A 24,828-nucleotide genomic window follows, 5' to 3' on the forward strand; every position below is an offset into this window, starting at 1 on the left:
AAAAAAATATACTTTTAAAAAATTCTCTGTTTAATTAAAATCGTAATTTTAAATATAAATAGGTATTTTAAGTAGAAATTGGTATTTTGAGTAGAAATATTTTCGGTGGAGATCTTTTTTAAAACGAAACCAAGTGAAATGCTCCTTGACAACCACAAGAAACGAAAATTTCCGGGATACGTGAGTCTTGTCTGCTAAACCATAAATAAAAAAATGACACGTACTTGTTGATATGGGCTATGAAATAAAAAGAAACATATGTTATAAAAGGAAAAATGATATGATATTGACTTGATATAAATTTTTATTGATGACAACTGGACAAATAATGTGGTAGTAATAGTTTCGAAATCTACCCGCCTATTTCATAGTACATGATTTAAAATTATGATTTTCTATTATTCTATTAAATTTAAAAATGCATTTGAAAATTTCAGCAAGGGAAATAATTCCTATTTTAATTGTTATTATTTGTTTATGTGAGTGCAACTCTAATGATAAAAAATCTGGATGTTTTTGTAAGGTGAGTTTAACATAGTTTGTTTATTTTTAAACAAAATGTGTTTTAGGCAGTTAGCTATTAACTTATGTAAAGTTTTATAACAATAATATGCTTGGATCGCTACAATTATATTACATAATGCAAATTTCATGATTTTTACAATAAATTTTTAATGATCAATACTATTTCATTCCATTATTGTTTGCGATTTATTTTAAACTTTTGTCCCCTGTTTGCTATTGTAACTAGTTCAGATTATTTTGGAATGATTGTTTGGGAATATTTCTGTATTGATACCTGCTCTAAACAATCCCTATGGACAAGGTTCCAAAATGTTTTGCATAAATTTAAGAAAACTTAGACTCGACTTAGAGTTAGACTCTTGATGTTTGGACCCTGTCTGTAGTATTTTAAAATATACAATTAGATGGAGAAAATAAACTTGAAATGATTACTTGAGAATATTTCTTTATTGGTACTTGTTTTAAACTATTATTATAGCCAAGATCCTGATGGTTGTAAGGGTTTTGCAAAAATTTTAAAAAAATAAGTAATTGTTTGCCCATGCTTGACTTAGAGTTATACTCTTGAAGTTGATCCTGTTCTGTAATATATTTCTCTGTATTATTGTTCAAAAATTACCACATATTTTCAATTATTTAGGCTCATGTACCGATTACATTTAATAAATGTTAAGCATAAGCATTTAATGGTGTCTCAAAACATACTAACACTTCATAAATATGTTTATTAATTATCAGTAATGTAAAATTTTTTGGATTATATTAGAATCGTGATATCTTTCTTCGTTTAGTATGGCTTTGAATTACCTAATCATTTTTTAATGGACAAAATTTTGTAATGAATGACATCATTTTGTTATGAATGACATCATTTTGTTATGAATTACATCATTTTGTTATGAATTACGTCATTTTGTTATGAATTACATCATCATTACCTATTTAATCCTGTCATCATTGCCTAGTAATCTACATGATTTCCTATGTGTATTCCTTCTATCAATCACATGGTGTATCATAAGGTATAGGCAAACATGCCGTAAGAAGGTATATGCTATAAAATTATAAGAATTATGATTTGTATTTGCATTTCTTCTTACATTAATTTAATTTTTTTTAACATTTAAGATATTTCTGATTACAAGTAATTGAAAACTAACAAAATGTAAGAAATTAAGAAAGTTTATTTTTTATTCCAATTTGTACTGTAAAATTTTTTATTTTATAAAATGAATAAAACAAGTCATAAAGCTAATATTCAATATAATATAGCATATATTCAATATAATGTAGTGCTTCAATATAGTGCAGTCAACCAATTAAAAACAAAAAATTTCTTTTCATTAAGCGGCATTGTTTTTATTTACTGTTAAAAGATATTTTTGCATATGTCATTATATTAATGTTAATTTTATTTCATTACTTTTGAAGATAACAGGTTTATATTTTTTTAAGAGATGAGAGGTCTTTTATATAATTATAATAATTTTTACTTAAGTAGACATAGGTGAATAAGGCATTTTAGTATTAAATTAATTAGCACTAAAAATTAAAACTATCAAATTAGTATGTATTTTCTTATTTCTTTGTAATGATATAAATTTTTCTTAATTGCCTTCATAAATTTCTGTAATCTCTTATCAAAATTTCATACCACATTATAGTTTAAAAAACAAACATATTTTAAATTAAAATAGCTAGAAAAAACATGAAGTTATCATTTAGACATACCTAATTGATTGTAACCTATACCAAATTTGTAACCTAAAATAACAATATCTCTAAATATCAATCATTTTTAATATTATATTTATAGTAAAGACACGCTCTTATTTTAAATCTTAAGGTTTTTAATTTCAATATTTTAAGAGAAAAATTTTTTGGCCACCATCAAAATTGTTGAAATATGATGTGTAGTACAAAACCTATATTCATTTCATGTTAAATTAATTCCATACTCTGTTAAAATATACATAATGTTTGCCGATTTCTCTATGTAAACAATGAAAATATGAATTTTAAAAAATCATATCCCTTGTAAGTCAGTTTAGAGATTTAAAGCTATTGAAAACTAATGATGAAAAAGAATTTAAAGTACAATGCTTTTAAAGTTATTAGAAGAACAACAGATTAACCCTCCTAATGAATAGGAATAAGTTATCACTCATTCCTTCACCTTGTAGTTTTTGCATCACTTAGGAACCCATTAAATTACATCATTTCCTTTTTAATTGCATCAATATTTCCTATTGAAATACATCACAATCTCTTACATAATAATCTGTTTTTAAGATTTGTCATTCCTTAGTAAATTATATTACATTACTCTTATAAATTTTAAATTAATCTTATTGAATTGCTGAGTCCTATTACTTAATTATTCTTTTATCTAGACTTACTTTGCTATAAAAGTGATTTAGTTTATGATAGTTAAGCATATTAGCTGAAAAACATTTTAAACATTAAGTTCAATGTTTTAATTATTTTCTTTTTAATTTGTTCTTTTTAGGTACATCGATAGATTAGGAATTCATGAATGCCATATTTTCCTCAATTTAATTTCATGAATTAATTGTATTGTGTATAAAAAGTAAAGATGGGAACAAACTTAAACTATCCAAGCTTCAATAATAATTTTTTTAAAAAGTGAATTAATTAAAATTGGCAGCTTGTACTTAAAATTTTCAGAAATTCTGGGCTGCAAATTTTTGTAATTTCCCCAAATTTAAGATATGGTTCAAGTTTAGGGGGGTTTAATTTCATTTGATTTTTATATTACATAAATATATTCTACATTTTTCGTTTTATCTAATTCCTTTTTAACTACAGCTCTTTACTTTATTAGTTTTTAGATTTATATCTTTTCAAAAGCCCAGGCCAGTTAATACCTTGTTTAACCTTTTAGTTTTTAATACCTTGAAGTATTGTAATGACTTGCTATATAAATATTTTAGTAGCTTTATATTATAAATTGGTATTTGTAATTTTCTTTTTCAATTTTAGCTTGAAGGCAGAATTGATGATTGTTCATGTAACATTGATACAGTGGATTATTTCAATAATGTAAAAATTTATCCCTTATTGCAAAGTATCTTAGTTACAGACTTTTTTCGTTATATAAAGGTATGTAGTTTTATATTGTTTCATTATTTTTTTAGTTATTCGTTGTTTTATTATTGTTATTGTTGAATTTGAATATACACTTAAATGCAATGCATTTAGTTTTTTTTTTTTTCTCTGATCTGGTTAAAAAAAAAATCTGGTTCAATATTTGTAGTTGCAATTCAATAGAAAGGGGTCTTTTTCTATTAATTAATAATTCTTTATTATTAATTAAGTAATTTAGTAATTTGAATTTAAGGCAATAAGACTGGGAAGGTAAGGGTTTGAATGACTGATGTCTCCCCAGTTTGACTGTTGAAAGTGTTACAAAACTGCTGTATGAAATTGTAAATGTGGTGTGGTAATGCTCGATAATTTTGAAAATTATGCCTACAATAGTAGAGGAGACAGATAATAAAGAAGGATGATAGGCAACAGAATAATAAGGATGATTTTTTTTTAATATATCTTCATTTCCCTGTTTAACTACAACAGTAATGTACTAAAATGTTCAGCGAGCGCATGTTATTAAAAATGATTACATTTTTTATTATCTTAGCTTGTTTTTAACGAAGCTAAATCTAAATTGATGATGCATGAAATTAGTTTTATTTGTTTAAAATATTATAAAGGGAACTATTTGATGGGAATATATACTCACTGTCTCCTACTTCAAAGAATGTTCAGTTTATTTACATTTTGCTGATATTACATGTCAGATTTATATGCACTCGCCGGCCAAGTGGTTAGCATGCCTGACTGCGAAGCCAATGATCACGGGTTTCAATCCCATTCAGGTCACAGATGTTTCTCTCTGTGTGTTGTCCTCTGTTTCATGTGAATGTGACCCACTCTATGATTATCTGTGGCATTATGGCGTGGGTAATGTTGCTCACCCTTGTGACTCTGGTCGCAAGTTTCTCACCAGGTAACGCAAAATGCAAATTTCCAGCACTTTCCCTGACAAAGAAAGATAAGTTCAGTGCCTGCCATTAAAAAAAAATTTACATGCACATTAATACAATTTTCAGATCGTAATTTATCAGTGTTTTTTTTCATAAATAATTTTATTATCATATTAAAACAATGCATAATAAACACTATAATAAGCATAATTTTTTATCCTTTTTGTTAGTTTGACAGTTCAGTCTTGCAGCTATTGTATGCATTATATCTAAATGTATTATGTATGACAAGTTAATTTAAAATAATTCAAAATGAAATAGCCAGTATATTTATTTTGTTTATTTTCCAGGTAAACTTAAATCGAGGTTGCCCCTTTTGGCCTGATGACAGCAAATGTTCTATTCAGGATTGTTCTGTGAAAACTTGTTCTGAGGTTATTAACTAATTTCTTTTTCTTTCTTTTTAACCCTCTGTTGTTATATTAAGTTCGCAATAATAATATATGAGATATTTAGCTTTAAAACCAAAACAATTGCCTTTTTTTTTTCGAAATCATTCTATTTTAAACTAAGTCTGTTCTTCAAGCTTCTTAAGAATAATTCTGTTAGGAAAAAGAGATTTCAATTTTTTAAAATTTATTTTGTAAATTTACTTAGCAATTTAAAAATAGAAAGCAATCATTTATGTAATTTTATTCATAAAATATTATTTACTGCTGCAAGATGTTCCAAAAAAAAATTAATTAGGGAAAATATTATTAATTTAATATTTCAAAAATGTATTTCATAGTTATAATTCAAAATATGGAATGCTTGTTCCTTCTGTATAAATAAAAAAATGATATTCTTCTAATTTTTCCTTAAAATTATTTTTATATTTTTTATGACTTCTCTATCTTATAATCTATCACTCATTATCTATCATTTATTTATTTTATTTTGCTGTTGAACAAAATTTTAAGTCATTTGTGCATAAATTTTATGTTTCAACGGGTAACATTTGGACTTATGATGTAAAAATGATAGATTTAAGTAAAATAAAATTGAAAGAAAATTCTTAATGTTTGGGTTTGTTTTCTAAATTATCCTCATCTGCTTGAATTTAGTTATAAAATAATTGAGGGAAATATCTAAGAACTTTTTGCAGACACTTTTATATATTTAAATATTCAATGCATGATTAGGATTTTTAAAAATATTAAATTAAGTATGTCTTTGATATTTTATCAAATCTTTTTATTTTTCTTAATTATCAAGTATTTTTATCTACATAACTCTGATGTATTTAACTTTTTTTTAAAATTTTGCAGGAGCAATTACCTCCGGGATTAAAAGGGCAATATTATGCTAAAGATATTGAAACAAAAGTGGTAGGTTTTTTCAATAAGAGTAATTTAAATTACTGATCTAACTACCATTTTAAATGTTTATGCATGATTGTTATTTCCATTTTCAACTGCTGCATTAAAAATGAAATTTTTATATTCTATGTCTATTAATAATTTTTTTTTTTGCCAGTTCATTGTTTGTAAATAAATTAATAAAAATATTTATGTAATTAAAATAACCCATCTCAAGCAATTACATAACTTTTAGAGCATAGTATTGCAAAGAATGTTAATTTTCATTTAAAAATAACATAGCTTTAAAATTCCTCATTCTAAGAAGTGTTTATTCTGGTGAAAATTAATTTTATTATCAAAATAATGACTAGTATTTATACTATTTTTATATTTATAATATTTATACCCTTTTATCTATAATGTATTCATTTTTTAATTTTATTGGTTGTAATAATTTATTTTAATTTACCTTACACTATATGATTAAAAAATGCATGCATATTCATTTCAGCTTTTAAAAAGTGCAGATGAGCAAGAACAAAAGCCCTGTGATGAAAACCATGATGGCCTTGGAGCAGTGAATGTTACAATTAGGTGATATACTATTTTTAATTCTTGCAATTTATACTCTTTTTCTGAATGTATACTAATTTTCTTTTCTTATTATAAGATTCAAATTAATGTTTTTAATTTTAAACCATTAATAAAGTATTTCTTTGTATATGGTATTTATTGTAAACTTATTTTTATTTTAGTGATGAAAATTACCAAGACTTCAAAAAATGGCAAAAACATGATGATTCAATTGACACATTCTGTGAGATGGATGGTATGAAAATATTTTTTAAATCTTACTTATATTTTTTGAAATATTTGTTTAAGACTCATAAAAGCTGTTTAGCTGATTTATTGAAGGTTTTTTTTATAATGCCTTCACTAATAACAATTTTAAAATGAAAGAGAAATAAGCGAATCATACTGCATATTATTTTTACTCTTATCTCTTTTTTTAATGATAAAATTATTTCAATTACAACTCATAGTTAAGAAATTATAGGCAATTTGTAAGTTCATATTTTCATGTTTGCCTGTTTTAATGTTCTTTAACAATTAAGTAAATATCTATATAAAAACTGAATTGTATCTATTCAATTTATTGTGTTTTGCATAAATAGAAAATTTTGTCTGATAGTATTTTCATCAATAGAGTTTAGTGAATTCGATTGTTAAGAAAAATAACTATCAACTGCGCAATTTTTTTAAAAATTTAATGTAATAACATGGTCAAATATGTTTGTTATATGTTTATATATATGTTTTGCATTTTTTAGACGATATATCAGATCTTCAGTATGTAGATCTGTTACTAAATCCTGAGCGTTATACTGGCTATAAAGGTGCTTCAGCTCATCGTATATGGAACAGTATATACAGAGAAAATTGCTTTAAGTATGTTGTGTTATTTTCTTATTTTTTCAACACATAGTAAGTTCTTTTTTTTTCAACACATAGTCTTAAAGTAAGGAATAATAATTATAACAATTTTGCATATGTAAACATCCTGAAGGTGCATATTTAGTAATTAAAAGGCACAAAAACTTTAATTATTTGTCTTTTTTTTTAATTATTTAATAAGATTTTTGTATAAATTTTTTTTTAAGAATTCTAATAAATTTTAAATAATTTTAATGTAACATTTTTAATGATGATAAAAATCAAACATAAATCCCAATAAATAATTCTTTTTTTGAACTTAGTTTCTAAAAACTAATGAATTTTTATCTGTACGCATTTCTGCTTTATTTCTTTATCATTGCTTTATGTATTCATTTTTATTAAATATTATCTAACAAACTCTGCATTTCATAGATTTTTCTTACCAATTTTTTGCAGATTTAGTGGAGATTTTGGACCTTATACTACTTCAAAAAACCTTGATTGTAAGTAAAATTTATGAAGTGTTTTCTGTATAATATTTTTCAACTTCTTGCTCTCAGTTAAATAGCACCATATTTTAAGTCTATCTCAGCAAAGCATTCCACTCTAAGCTCTTTATTAAATATAATTTATGTTTATTAGTTTTTTGTTTCATGTTATATATTTCATATGGATTATAGTATCTGGCTAATATGTGGTGTTACATATTTTTGCTTTTTATGCATTAAATCATTGAAAAAAATTTTTCTTTCTGTTTCTGGCCGTGGCTGTCTTTAGGCGATTGTTTTCCATCTGCTCTAAGTCCCTCTCAACTTCATCAGGTTATAAGTTTTATTTTTGAAACTATAATACCCACTTAACTGTTTTGAAATAAAGATTTTTTGCTACCCAGAAATGTGAATCTAGTGTTAAATTCGAGTACAGGAATTTTTTCGTAATGTGCTTAACATTGAATTGAGAGTTAATTCATGTACCATTATATACATGTCCCTAAACCTCATGATTACCATTATAATAGTTTATTATTCCTTAGTAGACTAACAAGGTGGATAAATACGACTGTTGCTGGATAATTTAAACAATAATTGTTTTAATTTCAATATTTTTTTAATTAAGGAAAATTTGGATGCACAGAATAATTTGTATTTATTATTTTAGCTATGTGTTTGGAAAAGAGAGCTTTTTACCGTGCTGTATCTGGCCTTCATTCCAGCATCAGCATTCATTTGTGCTCACAATATTTTACAAAAGGTAACTAGTTTTCCTCCTCATTTTTTAAACAATTATTTCCACCTAAATGAATGTATTATATGTAATATTTTCAATTGTTCACTTTTTTTAATCCTATCAGAAAACTAAAAGAAAAAATTTAATTTTAAAGTTTTTTACAACACATCCCAGTGATTCTATAAATTCCATAGTTACATGCTATTCTTTCTTGGATGTAAGATTTTTTTTTAGTGATAACGAAATGTGTAATTCAATACTTGTTTTTTATGCAAATTGATCTCCTTTAAAAGGATTTTATAAATCTTGAAATCTGAATAAATCAGACATATTTATAAGCACCAGATATTTGTGGGTAAATTTGTTAAATGTTAATTAAATTGGTAAAAATGTTATTAACTTTTATTGCTCTCTCATTATTATTTGAGCTCTGCTTGCTGCTATTATTGCTCTATCATTATTATTTGACTTTAAAAAAAATATTCTGATTAAATTAGAACAGTTGGAAACTATAAAACTCTTAATCTTAGGTTCTACATAGTTTGAGATAAGCCATTATCAATTTCAAAATAATTAAATTGACTTTTTATTTGTTTTAAAATTATGATGTAATTTTTGTCATATTTTTTCTAAGGAATTACAAGAAATTTTAGGAGTTTTCATTTTATTTTATATTGAACAAAGGAAAATTAAATCTTCTTTTTATTGTTTCAGTGAATTTTAACACTAAATATAAGTGTTTTTTTCCTAAGCTTTGAAATGGGAGATAAAAATCTTGTAAAACTATTTGTTTATACATTGAAATGGTTCTTGAAAATCCTTTTTATTATTTGATTGCTAATTTGCTTTTTTTTATTTTAATGATTGTTTTGATATAATCTAATTTCATATTTTTTTCAGCTAAAGATTGTTTTAGCAAAGGTGCTTGGGGGAGAAACTTAAAAGAATTCCAAAGAAGGTTTGATCCCAAAAATACTGACGAAGAAGGTCCTCAGTGGTTGAAAAATTTATATTTTGTATACCTGTTGGAACTTCGAGCCATTGCAAAAGCTGCATTTTATTTTGAAAAGGAACTATTTTACACTGGAAGTGACTCAAATGATGAAGAAGTTAGAGTTGCTATTAAAAATCTTTTAGAGGTTGCTAGGTAATAAATTTATTATTTTGTTATAAAGTTTATTTAGACTAAATTCTGACTTTAAAAAAAAACAATTTTTGATCTACATTTTTAAAATAATAAGGTTTTTTTTTTTTTTTTGCTCATATAGATCGTTCCCAGATCATTTTGATGAAAAAGTTATGTTTTCTGGAAATAGTAAGGAAGCAAGAAATTTAAAGGTATTATTTGTTTAAAATAATGTATAATTTTTGATAGCATTTATTCTAATAGAGTTTTATGTATACAAATCTGTAGAGGTTTAAGTCTCTATTTATTAGTTACGTATTATGTAGTAAAACTTTGTGCTTTTCAGTATTGTTCCCTTATTGAAAGCAGAAATTGATCAATTATTAGTTTTTATAAATTTTCTTATTGCGTAACAAATTTGTTATTAATTGCCTCATAGATATTTGTCTGGGAAGTTTCTTTTTTATACTAAATAGTTTTGGTTTTATTTTAGTTTTAATTAAGAAAAATTGTTTTATTTATTGATTTTTTAATTTATAGGTGAGATTAATGGGAAAAAATCATAATTTTAAATATGAGAAGTATTTTTAATTAACAATATTTTCTCTTTTAAAATCTTAGCTAAATTTTTATTGTTATATTTTTTATAAAATGTCATATTTTTTATCATGTTTTGAATTTATGAACTTTTATTTCATTAAAATTTGTATGGAAATTAAAAAATTTTGTAATCATTTTTTTTTTTTTTTGTGTTATTTTTGTTTAAATATTTGTATAAAAGTGCGATTTGTATAAAAGTCGTCTTGTCGTCTTTGTATAAAAATTTGTATATAGTCTTATTTGTAGTTAAATTTTATTTTTAAAAATGTTATTTGAAATATATGCCAATTTATCTTTTTTGATAATTTACATAATTTTTTTAATTTTTATATTGTATTTTTTATATAAAAAAACGTAAATATTTTGTTAATCTATGAAAGCAGTATTTGTCACTGACATTTTTTTTGCTTTTAGGAAGAATTCAGACTTCACTTTCTAAACATATCAAAAATAATGGATTGTGTAGGCTGTGATAAATGTCGTTTATGGGGGAAAATACAGGTATATTAATTTATTGTAATTTTTGCCAATGAAAATTGACGAAAAATATTTTTATTATTATTGCATGGCTCTATTGCATTTTCTCCACTTAGTTGTCTTACTTATAATGTTCCAAAATGTTTTCATTATAAATAAATTGTTTCAATAGGAAAATATTACTATGAAACAGAGCTGTTTTTCAACATAATGTTCATAAAAATTCTACAAAAAACAATGTTGCTTTATAGCATAATGTTCAGTAAAACAAATATGCTACTAAAAAACAGTGCCATTTTTTAGCATCATAATGTTAAAAAAAAAGGGTTTTATGAAAAAGCCTCGCAGCTGATAAAATTTTTTATGTTAGTTAAAAACTTCTTCCTTGGTTAAAAAAATTTTTTTGTTAGTGTTTTTAACTACTTTGATATGTAAGTAGTAATGTATAAATATATATGCCTGAGAACTAACAATAAACTTTCAAGCTATGTTTTATATTAGTTTAAAGATACATAAGATAAAGCTTTGTAAAAGGCATTGGCTTTAATTGTAGAAAAAGGATCATGTAAAAAAGTGTGATAAGTTGATTACTAAACGTTACATTTAATAATTCAGTCTTATAAATCACTAAGAGTTTGCAAAAAGCCATAAGAACATGCTACTTCTGAATTGAACTTTGTCTTCATTAAAATATTAGAATTCTCATTTCAAATGCAATGAACTGTATTTCAGAAAATTCAGTGAGATTGATAGAGATAACAGTAAAATCATCATAAATTTCTTTATTTATTATATGGATTTTTCTAACCTAAAACTTTAATTCTACCCTGTGACTATAAATGATACAGAAAAAAAATTCTTAAAATTTCTTATATTTTTTAAGTATGTACAATAATACCTCTTATAGTGATACAATTAATGATCAAAATTATAAAAATATAATTTTATTATTTTGAAAATACTGGAAATATGTACCAGATTCATGTTTTTCCTAATTTATGTGTAAATACTGTTCCAAATAAATTAAGTTTATTACTAAATGAAGACACAATTATAATATTTATCTATAATTATACAGTGATAATTGTTTCATTTTTATTCCTATAAATATAATTAATATTTATTAATGTTAAAACTTGCAAACACCAGGTTGTTTTACAAATTCTATTTTTTTTTTTTTTGCATGTAGAGAAGTATAATTAGTAACCATTTTATGGTCAATTCAATTAAACTGTTATAGTTTTTGACCCACAGGTAACAAAAACAGTGTCAGTTGTATATTCTAAAATAGCATGGTTTCAAATGCTACTTATAATAATGTAATATGTGTTATTTTTAAAATTATTTTTGAAATGTTTTAGAATATTGTATGGAGTTCCTGTTTTTGACATTTGAGATTTCTTTTTAATCTTTGTGCTCTTAACTTCTTTTAGGTTCAAGGCTTAGGTACAGCGTTCAAAATTTTATTTTCAAAAGATCAATCTGATATAAAGAGAAAGCATTTCCGGTTATCTAGAACTGAAATTGTCTCTTTATTCAATGCATTTGGCAGGTAAGAAAAAACACTTTTGCATAATAATCTAGTGCTTTTTTTAAACATTTCATGAGCATAAATGTACACTGCCTTATTCTTACTACTCATGCTTTTCACGTAAATCTTAACCAAACATTTTTGTAAAATTTAGTATTTCATTTTTAAAGTTATTTGTTAAAGTTCTTTTTTTAATAAAAATCACTATCAATGTTCTTTAAAATCAAATTTTTAACAATCATATGTTCTAAAAGGGAAAGTTTCAGATTTTTTTCTTGAATTATAAAATGGAATAAAACAAATGCATTTTCAAACACTGGTACTTAGTATCATAAATAAAGAAAAATTGTGTGAAATATTTGTTCCAAATATTATTCCAAGAATTATTAAATTAAATATTAATCTAATCATAATGTATTTAAATCAAAGTATAATTATGTATTATACATTTATAAAGCAAAGGTTTCACATGATGTTGCTTATTTTTAAACTTTATTTTAAAAAGGGTACCATTGTTCTTACAAAGCTAGAAGGAAATGTTTTAGACTTAATGACTAATTTAGAATACTTCAAAATTTGCTATTAATTCAAATTTTGAGTGAAGAAGTACAATACAATTACAAATACATTACCATTAGTGATTACAATGAGGAGAGTTTCAGGCATTCTACTTTAAATTGTACATTACATATAAAATGAGCTTAGTTCAAACTTTTAGCTCTTCTATTCTATATTTTCAAGTAGTAGTTTTCAAGTAGTTTGAGTACTTTTTTTGGCATTTAAAATTTGTTTAAACTTTTATTTTTTGGTATGTTTGAATTTTTTCTATTTTTTTAATTTACTCTTAATGTTTCAGAGGCAAGGTGACCATTAATTTTAATATTATATGAATATTTAAAATAGCTTTTCAAATGTAATACTTTTTATTTATTTAATTTTTATAATCTAGGTAAAAATAGTAAAATCAAAAAGCATAAACCATTTAACTTATATAAAAATATTAATGAAAGTTATAAATGTAAATGCAGATAAAAGGCTTTTTTTTTAAAATTCATGTATTATTTAAAATATAGTGCAAAGCAGCGTTATAAATTGTATTGGTTCAAATATAGCAATCCTAATTCAAAGAAGCCTTTAGATTTTATTAATAATGTTTCACACGAAAAAACATATTAATTTTCTTATTTATGAGCAATCAAATTATAATTCACAAAACCTGCCTATATATTCCAAATCACACTCATACTTATAATTTGTATGAAATTATTTTTATTAATAACAGTTCTATTTAATTAGATTTGAAGGATTATGGATAAGGTTCTACAAATTGTGCAATGATGTGGAAAATCATAGGATTTACAACTATCTATAATGTTTTCTTTTTTCTCTATGCAACTTCACTATATTTTTGAAGTTTAGCATTATATCCTTTACAAGCTCAAATTTTGTCAAACAGAATTAAATGTTGCAAAACCTGTTCGTTTTTGATTGTGGGCAACTGTATGTTCAAAAATATTCTAGGGAAGAGAAGTGGTGTAGAAAGATTATGTTAAAGTTAGTTTTAATTTGGACTTTGTTTTATTTTGAATTCAAGTTCTTGAATTCAGCGATATTTTAATCGGAGATTTTCCTCCGTCTCAGAGGAGTCTGAGTCTCAGCGAGATTTTAATCGGATTCTTGAATTCAGAGGTAGTAGTCTTAAAGAGAACTTTTAATTGGATTCTTGAATTTAGGTAGTAGTCTCAGAGTGATTTTCAGAATTTACAGGAAAAGTAAAGCAAATGCTCTCTGTCCTGCTTAATTCAGTAGAATGTGGAAGAGCTTACAGCCAAACTTTTAAATTTTGTATTTGTTACTAAAAAGTGTCCATTGTTTTGCCTAAAAATGATTTTTCAGTTTAGTGTAACAGCTTTTTATTTTATCAATTTATTCACTTACTTTATTTATGTCTACATTTATATTAAAACTTTATTTCAGATTATCCAACAGCATTTATGAACTTGAACAATTTCGTCAAAGGCTTACTAGTAAGCACAAAATAGAGCTATAGTATGGAAGAAAATTTGAATTCTCATTGAAAACAAAGAGAGAAAAACAGTATTTTATTAAACCTAAAATAAAAGCATGTAAATATGATTGATATGAATATTCCTCTCTGATAAGGTAATGAAACTTTCTAAAGAGAACTATGCATTTGCAGAACATTGAAAGACCTAGTCATTAAAATTCAAAACTAGAGTAACTCATGGAAAATATACATAACTATTTTATTACTACTTTAAAATTGCTCATTTCTTAATGTTCACAAAAGCTACGCTTTAATGTATGTATTTATTTATCGATAAAAAACAGTTTTTTAAATTTTGAAATTCATGATTTGAATTTGTACATATATCTAAATTGTTTTATTTTGTTGGAATAAAATTATTCATGTTGCATATATAAGTTGTTTATTGTAAATTTTATTAGTTAATAATAATTTTAAAAAAAGTATCAATAAATAAAATTGTGAATATTAGAAATTGTTCTTGAAAATGTGTGTACATATGGAAGATCATGAAAATAGCACAATTTTATAACTATATGAATTATTTATGTTTAAATTATTAGTTTTTATATTTAAATATTATCAGATTCTTCAGTCTGTTATTTTTTTTTTTCTTCTTATTCTTTTGATCCCAGATGCATCAAAATATATTTGTTAAGATGACTTTTTGAAAAAATCTCTTAAACATAACTTATATAATTTTTTTTATCTAGAAATTTATACATTATGGAATGCCAATTTTTTTGTTTTGACTGATGTATGTCTAATGTTTTGATTTGATTGTCCAATGATTTCAATGGATATTCAAGTATTATCATGTGATTTTAAAAGTGGAAATTTTTGATAAAATGTATGATACTGCTGTGATTTATTGTATAGTAAAAATAAGTTTAATTGGTTAAGGCTACTCTTGCATTAGTATTGAATTTACTAAATACATGTTTCAGCATTTTCTAATTATTTTTTCAAATTTTTTATTTTAACTTTTATTATTATTTTCTATGTATAACTTAGCTATTTTAGAAAAGAATATTTAAAGTAATATTTTTGCAACTGATGCTACTATTCTTCTTATTTGTTTTCATTTTATCTTGAAAGATACTTAAAAATAATAAAACTAGCCGTAAAAGCCTTAATAAGTGGTAACAAAACTATGCCTGTTTTTGTGAGTGTTAATTTTCTCAAAAACAAAAAGATAGCCTCAATTATTGATATTTTTAAAAACATATATTCTTAAGAGAGGAGATTTTGAGAAGTAGTTGGTGCTACACTGTTAGATTTATTTAAAATTTTAATAAATATCACAGCCTGTAACTGTACAAATAAATAAAGGTTGTTCACCTACTTTACAAATTTTTTTTCTTTAAATAATGCTAATTGCAATGCATCAATAAGTAGTTGGAGTATTAATTTCAAAACAGATGGGCTAGGATGATTTTTATGATGAATCACATGTTCATATTGTTTGAGAGATCCCTTTTAATGAGAAACATTATGATTTCCATTTAGGCAATAAAATGTTTCATTGTTTTGTGCTGTTATCTAGAGGTAATTTCTGAAACCCTGAACCTAGTAACTAGAAATAACACTGGAGCACAAATGTATAAATGTTGCCTTTGTAAAAAATGTAACTTATCACTTTGTTAACGCAAGCTCTTCAATTATGCATAATAGTTATTTTACCATTATTGTTTTAAAAAAGATAATCATTAGCATTAAAGCATAATTTTTTTAATACATACGTATATACATCTGCAGTGGGTAATTTTTCGAATTTTTACATATGTGGTAGACTTATAAGAATTTTAAAACAGTAACAACTAGATAAAATAAAATAAAAATTTTATTGTATATTTTCTTTATTTCAAGTTTATAAAATTAAAATGAGAGTTGTTTATTTATAGGGTCCTTTCTTATTAATATACCTATGTAATTTTTTTTTCTTACATTCGCAAATTTCATATTACTAAGTTTTGTAGATATATTGATATGTAATTTACAAAAATTTAATAAGAACAAAATTTGTGTTTGTCAAATTTCCAGTGCTCAAACCAATTTTAAAGTAAGGATAGAAATCCATGTTCCTATAAATTAAATGGTTCCTGTTTCCTATGATTTCAAAATGTAAGCAAATGTTTTACAAAGAAATAATGACTTTAAGCAATTTTATGTTGATGTAATTTAAACACTTGCATTAACATGATTTCAAAATGTAAGCAAATGTTTTACATCAAAGAAATAATGACTTTAAGAAATTTTATGTTGATATAATTTAAACACTTGCATTAACATTAGTTATGACCTAATGATGATAGTAAAAGTTAAAAAGTATTGATTTGTTTTTGACTGTGTGCAAAAGGAAATATTTTTTTTTGAAATGTAAGTTTTCTTTTTTTTATTGAAAGTTAGTGATAAAATTTATAGTCATATGCAGCATTTATGCATATTAGTTTTTTTCTTCACAATTTTAACTTCATATTAATACCGTAGAATTCATTTTCACGAAACTCTAGTTTTTGATATAAACTGGAATTATTTTACAAACAAGCAATCCATTCATTCAGTGTAAAGTAAATAACGCTTAGAAATTATCATCAGTAAATAACACTAAATAATAATGCTTAGAAATTATCATACTTGTTTGTATAGAAGAATATTTGCTTTCAAGTAAAAAAAAATAACACAAAGCTAAGTTTTTAAGCAGTATTGCCTACAAATTTCAATCATTAATATTTATAAGAAATTCAATCCTCTTTTTTATAAATCTTTTTAAATATCATTTATTTTATCTTTAAAACTACATTCTTTAATAATTTAGAAGTCCTTCAAAGCAAATCCCATTTTGAATGTCTTTTTTTTAAAGCTTTATTTTTTTGTATGGCATGTTTAAAATTCCAACTCTGTTATGTGTTTACTTGTTTCCTTTATACATTTTGTGGAATGTTTAAGAATGATCTATACAGATAATTTTTAAATCATATCTTTTTTTTAAAAAAAAAATTTTTTGTGTTAAAAAAAGTTGAAAAAAGCATTTAACAAAATGAAAACTCAATTGATTACATTACGAAGAAACAATTTAAGTATATAACACAAATCCTTAAAATTTCAAATAATATGTTTCTAAATACATTTTGCATACGGTTTCTTTTGTTTTCAAAAAAATTTTCCCTTTAAATTTTATACTAAAAAATATCCAATTTTTAAATAGAAATGCTAATATATGACTTGAAAGTCCTACAAAGAAATTACTTTAAAACAAAATATATTGTTCAAAATATTTGTATACCACATAAATTTAAATTTAGTTCAAAAAATGTTATTTAAAGGTAAATTTATTATATTAATCAAATTCCAAATGAATAAGGTATTCATTGCTTTGTGTCGGTCTTTTAATCAAATCTCTAATTATGTAAATCGGACATTCATCGATAAAAATCTTATTTGTGTAGAAATAATTTATAGAAAGTTATTTTTCTTATCATATTTAAAATGCTTTGTCAAATGTTAATGCTCAAGGAAATTATGCATTTAAAAGTTTTCTTGCTATATTTATTTTCAAATATTTAACTATCCTATATTGTACTAAAAATGCTGAATGTGATTGATGCATATGGTTTTTACTCTTTTAACTTGCCAATTTGTTTTTTTTAAACTTATTTTGTTTATCAAAAATCTACTTAATCTTTTATTCTTTCAAAGTATCAAAACAATGCATATTATTAAGAATAAGTCATGTTACAACAAAAGTTTATCAATAAAATGTTGAAATCTTGTTCTAAAAATTTCTTTTTATTTTATCACACTGTACAGTTGACCAAATTTTATGGAAAATAATAGAACATTTCACATATAAAAATAAAATTAAGGGAAATCCATTTATTTTATATAAATATAAAAAGAGTTAAGTGTCCCAGTTTAGGCAATTATTTTTTGTTGTCCTTTTATTGCTGAACAACATAAAAAATACTAAAATTAAAAATGTTTTTTCTTTCTGTGAAAAGAATCTTTTTCGTAATGAAATTTCCATTTTCAATTTATGAAGACTGGAGAACCAAATCTAGTCCTTTGAATGGAATTCCTTACTTTCATATATAGCTTTAAACTGAAGTAAACGTTAAACAGAATAAACCTCTATCGACAATAATTTTCAATGTTTTATTCACATGCTACAAAACATTATCATTTAGAGAAGAGACTATAACCTACACCTACAATATAATTTAAAAAAAAAGATCAAGAATTGTTGAATAAAAACAATCTTAATCTAATTCTTTTGAAAGAAATGAAAAAATCATATCATTCTTCTCAAAATTTCAATTTTAAAAAGCTTTATATTCAATGATGCCACATTAACAGTTCTAATTTTAAATTGATTATTGAAACAGTATATATAAGTTAAATTTGCAATTTTTTGTAAACATAATGTATACAATTTTAATTAAAAATTCATAGGATAATCATATTTAACTGACAATTTTCTGAAACAGTAATCTTTGAACATTTTTAAGTTTCATTCACATAATGGAAAATGAGATTTTTAAACATTTTTTGCCTTTTTTTTAATTGAATAGTTATTAAATTTAGTACTCTCTCCTAATACCATATAATATTTTAATCTGGCAAACCAGTAAAATGAATATTGATGCAGTTTATTCCTAGAACTTGAGCTTGCAATGAAATTCTATTATATATTAATCCAATGTAATTGTTATGATTAGTTTTTAAGATTTTTCAACAAAATATTGATAATAATATATAATTTAAAAACAAACTATTTTTCTAATAATAACAAAAACAATGCTGTCACTCGATCAGAAGAAGAAAATTACATTTATATTTTTAGAAAATTTATAATTTATGAGAATGCATTTTGTAATTGTCTATTTTCCTATGATTTTGAAATTTATAAAGCTTATTAGTTATTTCATTTCAACAGCTAATTCTTCATTGCTTAAAATAATTTTTTAAAAACTATAAACTAGTAAAAATAAGCATTTTTACATGGGTCAGGTTTTTTCTTGTTTTAAATTCATTAGTAATTTTATTTCAACTACTTAAAAGTCATTCTCAGTGCTTTCTAAATAATTTTTAAAAAACAATTTATGATCTGGTTATATATATAAATACACACACATACATACAAGGTGGTCCCGAACTCATGGTACAAACTTTAAGTGTAGATGCAGGACATTGTAACAATCATTTATCGTATAGGATTGTATGGGCTCAAGTGACACATAAATGGGGGAAAGAAAAGAGAAATGGAGTTATCTGTTGGTTGCGTTTCTGGGAGAGGGCAGTAGATGTCTAGCCGCAGTTCAACATTATGTATATGAATAGGGGAAAGACTTTACACACGCCGAAAAAGCAGACATGCATTACATGTACGGCCGTACAAATGGTGATGGCAGAGCTGCGTTGTGAATGTATCATGTGCAGTTTCCTGATCAAAGAATGCCGGATGACAGAATTTTTCAGCTTTAATGCGCACAATTCCCATATGTGGGCATTGAGTATCCAGATGCAATGCGACCACATGCGTATCAACAATGATTCTGTGTGAATGTGAGGGCTGGTATTGTCAACTTTTTATACTTACTACTGACACAATGGCGAATGTTATCTTATTTTTCTGGAACAGGTGTTACCACAACTACAGCAGAATGTTCCGATTGCCATTCGTAACCGCCTGTGGTTTCAACCTGATGATATGCCATCCCACTTAGCACTGATGTGCACACTTACCTAAATGTCACATTTGGAGCGTGGTGTACCAGTCCCTTGCCCCCCCCCCCCGATTTATCGAGCCTTGACTACTTTTTATGGGGACATCTGAAGAATCTTGTTTATGCGATTCCACTTGACTCAGATGAGGATCTCGTTGTTTGAATTCGACTTACACTATGAGACAGAAGGAAATCTTTAATACAGGCTAAAATATTTTTTTAACCAGTTAAGCTAATTAATTCAATTCTCTCACCAATATTGGTTTTTCCTTTCTTGTATTTTTTTTAATTTTTTTATCATGATTGTGCCCTTATAACAAGCTTGAACACACTTTATAAAAATCCTGATTATGCATCCATAGTAGGAATTAAAGAATTTTTCTGTGTACTTTACTTTGATATAAGAGACAAAAATACATATTGAGGTCCATTTGCGAACCACTGGAAGCAAATCAGTATGTGTATGCAGTTAGAGATTGTCCCACTCAGAGTGAAACCTAAGTATAAAAAAAATTCTTGTTTTAATTGAACTGCAATGTCTAGAAAAAACTAAATCAGAATTTAAATGAATACTAAGTATTTGTCTGAAAAGTATATTTTGCAAACAACTAAATTAAGACAAAAATAGTAAATAATAATAACTTTCTGGCAAGAAAATGATGAATAAATGTGTTAAATTTTTCTTTGAAAAGAAATTTATAGAGATTGGAATGTATTCTTACAACCTTAATGAATCCTCTATATTATGCTGATTTCTAAAGGAAACATCTTTTTATACTGTAAAAGAAGAGATATTTTAACAAAGAATTACTGATTTTAATAATTTCTTTGAACATTTTTCTTATAAAAGTTTAGTTTTTGAAGCACAGAAATACCTTTAAAACTGTTTTTCAAGTGATTTTCTTGGAAATGGAAAATCTTCTATGTTGACTATTTGGAATGAATGATGAGTTCGGGAGTTCGATGAACGTCTGAATTCTATGGTTGTAACTATGGAACGATAAATGGAACCTTAAATGTAAGTCATTAAAATTAAAGGATTAATTCTAAAGTACTTAGAGGTTCTTAATTTTAGAGTAGACAAGGATTATGCAGCTAATAATTAATGCATAAAAAATAACAGAACACAAATTTTTCTAAAAATGAATTTAATAAAACAAATAAGTATATGTATAAATACTTGAAAAAATACTTCAATCTTCACAATTTGCAGATTCTTGGAATTCATCACAGCTGAAAAAGTCAGCTAACATATGCTTTGGAATTTCAGATCCTCTGATTTGAATGGCATAACATGCATTCTCTACTTTTCGCAAACTATTTTGCAAAGTGAATATTTTTCTCTTCAATTCTCTTGAGTGGTTGGAGTAAATTAAAAACGCCTCATGAATATTTTGCAATACATAACAAAGTTGGAAAGGTTCATCTATGTCTCCGTTGGCAACACTGTTGATACATTTTCTCATCAATTCACCAGTCAAGTCTGCTATTCCTAAGATGTAATCAGTGGGTGACAACATTTCTGCCAGAGTAACATCATTTTCTTTTACTTTTTCCTCACCCTGATGAAATATGAAGGTCACAAATTTGAAAAGAATATTTTTTAAATTCTAACTAAGACAAGGTATAACAGTAAAATTGTAATTAGGTATATAAATGAGATTAACATAAATAACATTAACTGTTTCTTGATTAATCAAACATTAAAAAGTCAACTTAATTGGTTTTTCTTTTTTCACATATTTTTTTTTTTAATAATTCATATAATTTAAAAAATTTATGAAAAAACATATACCTTAGATTTGAGAAACAATTTTTAAAAAAGAAAATTACAATGATAGATAGTAAATTTTTTTTAATCCTAAATTTCTAAAACAGGGGAGAAATTTGAAATTAAGAAAAAAGAGCTTTTGAGCAATTACGTAGTAACAAAATGAAAAAAAAAACAAAAAACTGATGTCTAAAACTACTTATCACATAAAACGTGGAAGCAGTTGGCATAGGTGTTTGCGATTTCCAAAAATACATACAATTAAGAATAATTATGCATAATATTATTATTAAAATTTATCAAATGTTTTATATTCTATAAATTTATAACAAAGAGCAATCCAAGAAAATAGGCTGTCCAAACCAACAAAGTCAAAAATGTTGTTGTTTTTAATTCCATTTGTTATCTTTGGGGATGAATTGTTCCATAAAAGTACAAGATATTTTAGAAATATATTCCATTTTTTAAAAAAGTTTTGTAGAAATTATGTACCTTTCACAACATTACTTTATAAAATTTTTAAAAAAAAGGGAAAACTGTTATAAATCATACTTCATAGATTAAATAACAATAAAAAGACTTTGATTTAAACTTTCAACATCGTTTTTTTTTAAATATAATTTCATAAAATATTATAAGAAAGAATTCCGTTTTCTAACCTTTGGGCAATCTTTGAGAAAATCTTGATTATGTACTTTTTCAATGCTGATCAAGTGACCATATTTCAAATAATAGTAAAATGATACAGCTTCAACATATTCTTGTAGACCTATAAGTAAACATTTGTATTTTTAAATAAACAAACATTTATTGTACCAAACTAATTGAATTTGAATTTATATTTTAAAAACTCTTGCTTGAAAAAGATTTATGACTTTTAAAATTACTTTCTACAGTTTTCTGAAATTAGTATTCAAGCATGAGCAATCCATATTAAAAAATGTTGCAAAGCACTTTTCGGCCAGATAGGATGGGAAACACATAAAGGTTTTCAATTAATCATTCTTCTGAGATTTTTTAGATTTTCAACAGCTATGGCTTGCTATGTAGTTTACAATCCTTTATTCCCCTACCTCTACTAAAAATTTGTCATAACATCTTTGAAATGTCCTAGATTCACAAACAGCGATAAAATGTTAATACATAATATCATATAATTAACAAATTACCTGCACTGTAAGCCTTAATAAACTGGTAAACTTCTCTTTTAGACAATTCCATGGCTATATCATGAATTACAGTGTTGAATAAATCATTCAAACGTAACTTTGCCTGCTCTAAAACTTCATCACAGTTTTGGTCACTAAAATATAAATATGAATTATTTTATTTTTTACTTTTTTTACATAACTAATATTAAACACACAAACTAGTGATAAATGATTAAAACATTAAAAAAATTTATTGATAATTTAATACTAATTAATATCAGGGTTAACTTATTAAAATCCATTTTTTTGTAAAATATTTTATTTAATAAGAGCAAAAAAAATTTTATTTATAAGGAGCATACATTATTTAACTAGGTAATTTTAAATTACAAAACACATATTTTTTTAAAATCAGCAAAATAGTTTCTGAGCTTTAAAATTAAAAAAAAAACAACAACATATTTTTAAGCTTTCATTTCTCAAGACCGAATTAGTTCCACTTTTTTCTTATATCATTCCAAATTACATTTAAATTGAGTAAAAAGTTTTATACAATAACAATTCTAATAATTTTTCAACTATTATCAAACAAACAAGAAAAAATAATAAATAAATATTAAAAATTATTTCCTTCATGTAACTATCATTGGCTAAACAAATATTATAATTGTGAATAGAAATTTTTTTTGATTAGCTTAAAAATTTCCTGAACTAAAAAGGTGATTGACAGAAAAAGTAAAATTAACATTAAGGGGACCAAGCTTTTGATTGCTGTGCAGACTGACTTATCAGCATATATTTCATATTACATCTACTCCTAATATTTTGATGGTCAAGAAACTCCTCATCTACTGCTAATATTTTGATGATCAATCCATCCAAAAAGGTATGTTTATTTTGAGAAAGTATGTTTTTGTGTTTGATAACAGTACTACCAGATACCATAATTTATTGAAGATCTTAGATTAAATAATCAAAGTCTCCAAATAATGTAGTTTAATAATAATGCAATAAATAATGAAAATGAAGTGTGAAAATTAAAACAATTAGTGCTTAACAAAGTTTATGCTAATTTTTTAGAATTCCAGACAATATAACTTTTCTTGTTGATGCACTGAGTTTAAAATCTATGTTCATAACAATAAATAACTAATTTAATTCACTTTATAGTGTTTGAAAAGTTCCTCATATTCCATATGAATTGTATGCCGTTATTCAGAAATATGCAGTAGTTTATTTTGTTACTAACTTGAAATGACTTGAATATAAAATAATTTGCTCACAATATTCACTATGGTCAGAACAAATACATCATTAATTTTATTGAATACTGCTAGATATTTAGTATATAACTGTGGTTTGTAAATGACTTACTTTGAAATTCTATGAAGAAGAAATATAATACGTTTGCTTTCGATGGTTAAGTCTCTGCTCTTCTTGATCAACCTTTCATGTTTGTCATAGCGCGCATCTAGTTCAGTTTGGTAACCTAAAAACACCTTTGCGATGGGTGATAGATCTTCTTCATTCGCATTTTCTCCTGGCTTTTCTGCCTTAAAATTTTTACGTTTCCGTTGAGCATGCCCTGAAAAAGAAAATAACTCTAAGAAATAGTATATAGAAGCTATAAAAAATAGAAAAATTCTGAATTTTTGAAAGAAGAAAAATTAAATCGATTGTTTTATACCTCCTCCACGATGACTCATGATCGAATAGAAGTCGATAAAAATAGGTTTTGATGTCTAAAACGTTATCATACGAAGTAAATTAATATTCCAAGAGAGAAAACAAAAAATTTTTAAGTAAAAAATTAGATTATGTCATATTTTTTGATGATGGTGTATAGCATTAGTAAAAGCT

General features: G+C 24.7%; 2 protein-coding genes across 3 annotated transcripts; one reads left to right on the plus strand and one right to left on the minus strand.

Moving 5' to 3' along the window:
• Window positions 1-30: 30 nt before the first annotated feature.
• LOC107446087 (endoplasmic reticulum oxidoreductin-1-like protein) lies at window positions 31-18,102 on the plus strand. Its single transcript, XM_016060638.3, has 14 exons — window positions 31-523; window positions 3,529-3,648; window positions 4,883-4,966; window positions 5,843-5,902; window positions 6,387-6,469; window positions 6,631-6,704; window positions 7,207-7,324; window positions 7,769-7,815; window positions 8,471-8,563; window positions 9,440-9,686; window positions 9,808-9,877; window positions 10,680-10,766; window positions 12,176-12,294; window positions 14,251-18,102. The coding sequence occupies exons 1-14, from the start codon at window positions 419-421 to the stop codon at window positions 14,321-14,323; spliced, it is 1,380 nt and encodes a 459-aa protein (XP_015916124.1). The 5' UTR covers window positions 31-418; the 3' UTR covers window positions 14,324-18,102.
• Window positions 15,509-24,828, minus strand: LOC107446092 (Translin associated factor X). 2 transcript variants are annotated; one of them, XM_071179582.1, is made up of 6 exons: window positions 24,656-24,828; window positions 24,343-24,553; window positions 22,987-23,120; window positions 22,477-22,586; window positions 21,227-21,608; window positions 15,509-20,543 (listed from the first exon to the last, which is right to left on the minus strand). In XM_071179582.1, the coding sequence occupies exons 1-5, from the start codon at window positions 24,672-24,674 to the stop codon at window positions 21,240-21,242; spliced, it is 843 nt and encodes a 280-aa protein (XP_071035683.1). In that variant the 5' UTR covers window positions 24,675-24,828; the 3' UTR covers window positions 15,509-20,543; window positions 21,227-21,239. The 2 variants fall into 2 exon arrangements, with proteins under 2 accessions (XP_071035683.1, XP_015916128.2); XM_016060642.4 differs by lacking the exon at window positions 15,509-20,543 and having other exon boundaries at window positions 21,178-21,608.

The sequence above is a fragment of the Parasteatoda tepidariorum genome, chromosome 1 (assembly GCF_043381705.1).
Source record: "Parasteatoda tepidariorum isolate YZ-2023 chromosome 1, CAS_Ptep_4.0, whole genome shotgun sequence".
Lineage (NCBI taxonomy): Eukaryota > Metazoa > Arthropoda > Arachnida > Araneae > Theridiidae > Parasteatoda > Parasteatoda tepidariorum.

Bases quoted from the DNA above. Each gene is read 5' to 3' on its own strand.
- LOC107446087 (XM_016060638.3), top strand. From the start codon at position 419: ATGCATTTGAAAATTTCAGCAAGGGAAATAATTCCTATTTTAATTGTT. The intron at 5,903-6,386 runs GTAGGTTTTTTC...TATTCATTTCAG, and splicing joins AAGATATTGAAACAAAAGTG to CTTTTAAAAAGTGCAGATGA. The intron at 6,470-6,630 runs GTGATATACTAT...TTTTTATTTTAG, and splicing joins GCAGTGAATGTTACAATTAG to TGATGAAAATTACCAAGACT.
- LOC107446092 (XM_071179582.1), bottom strand. The intron at 23,121-24,342 runs GTAAGTCATTTA...TTTATATTTTAG, and splicing joins CTTCTTCATAGAATTTCAAA to TGACCAAAACTGTGATGAAG. The intron at 21,609-22,476 runs GTTAGAAAACGG...ATATTTCATCAG, and splicing joins TTCTCAAAGATTGCCCAAAG to GGTGAGGAAAAAGTAAAAGA.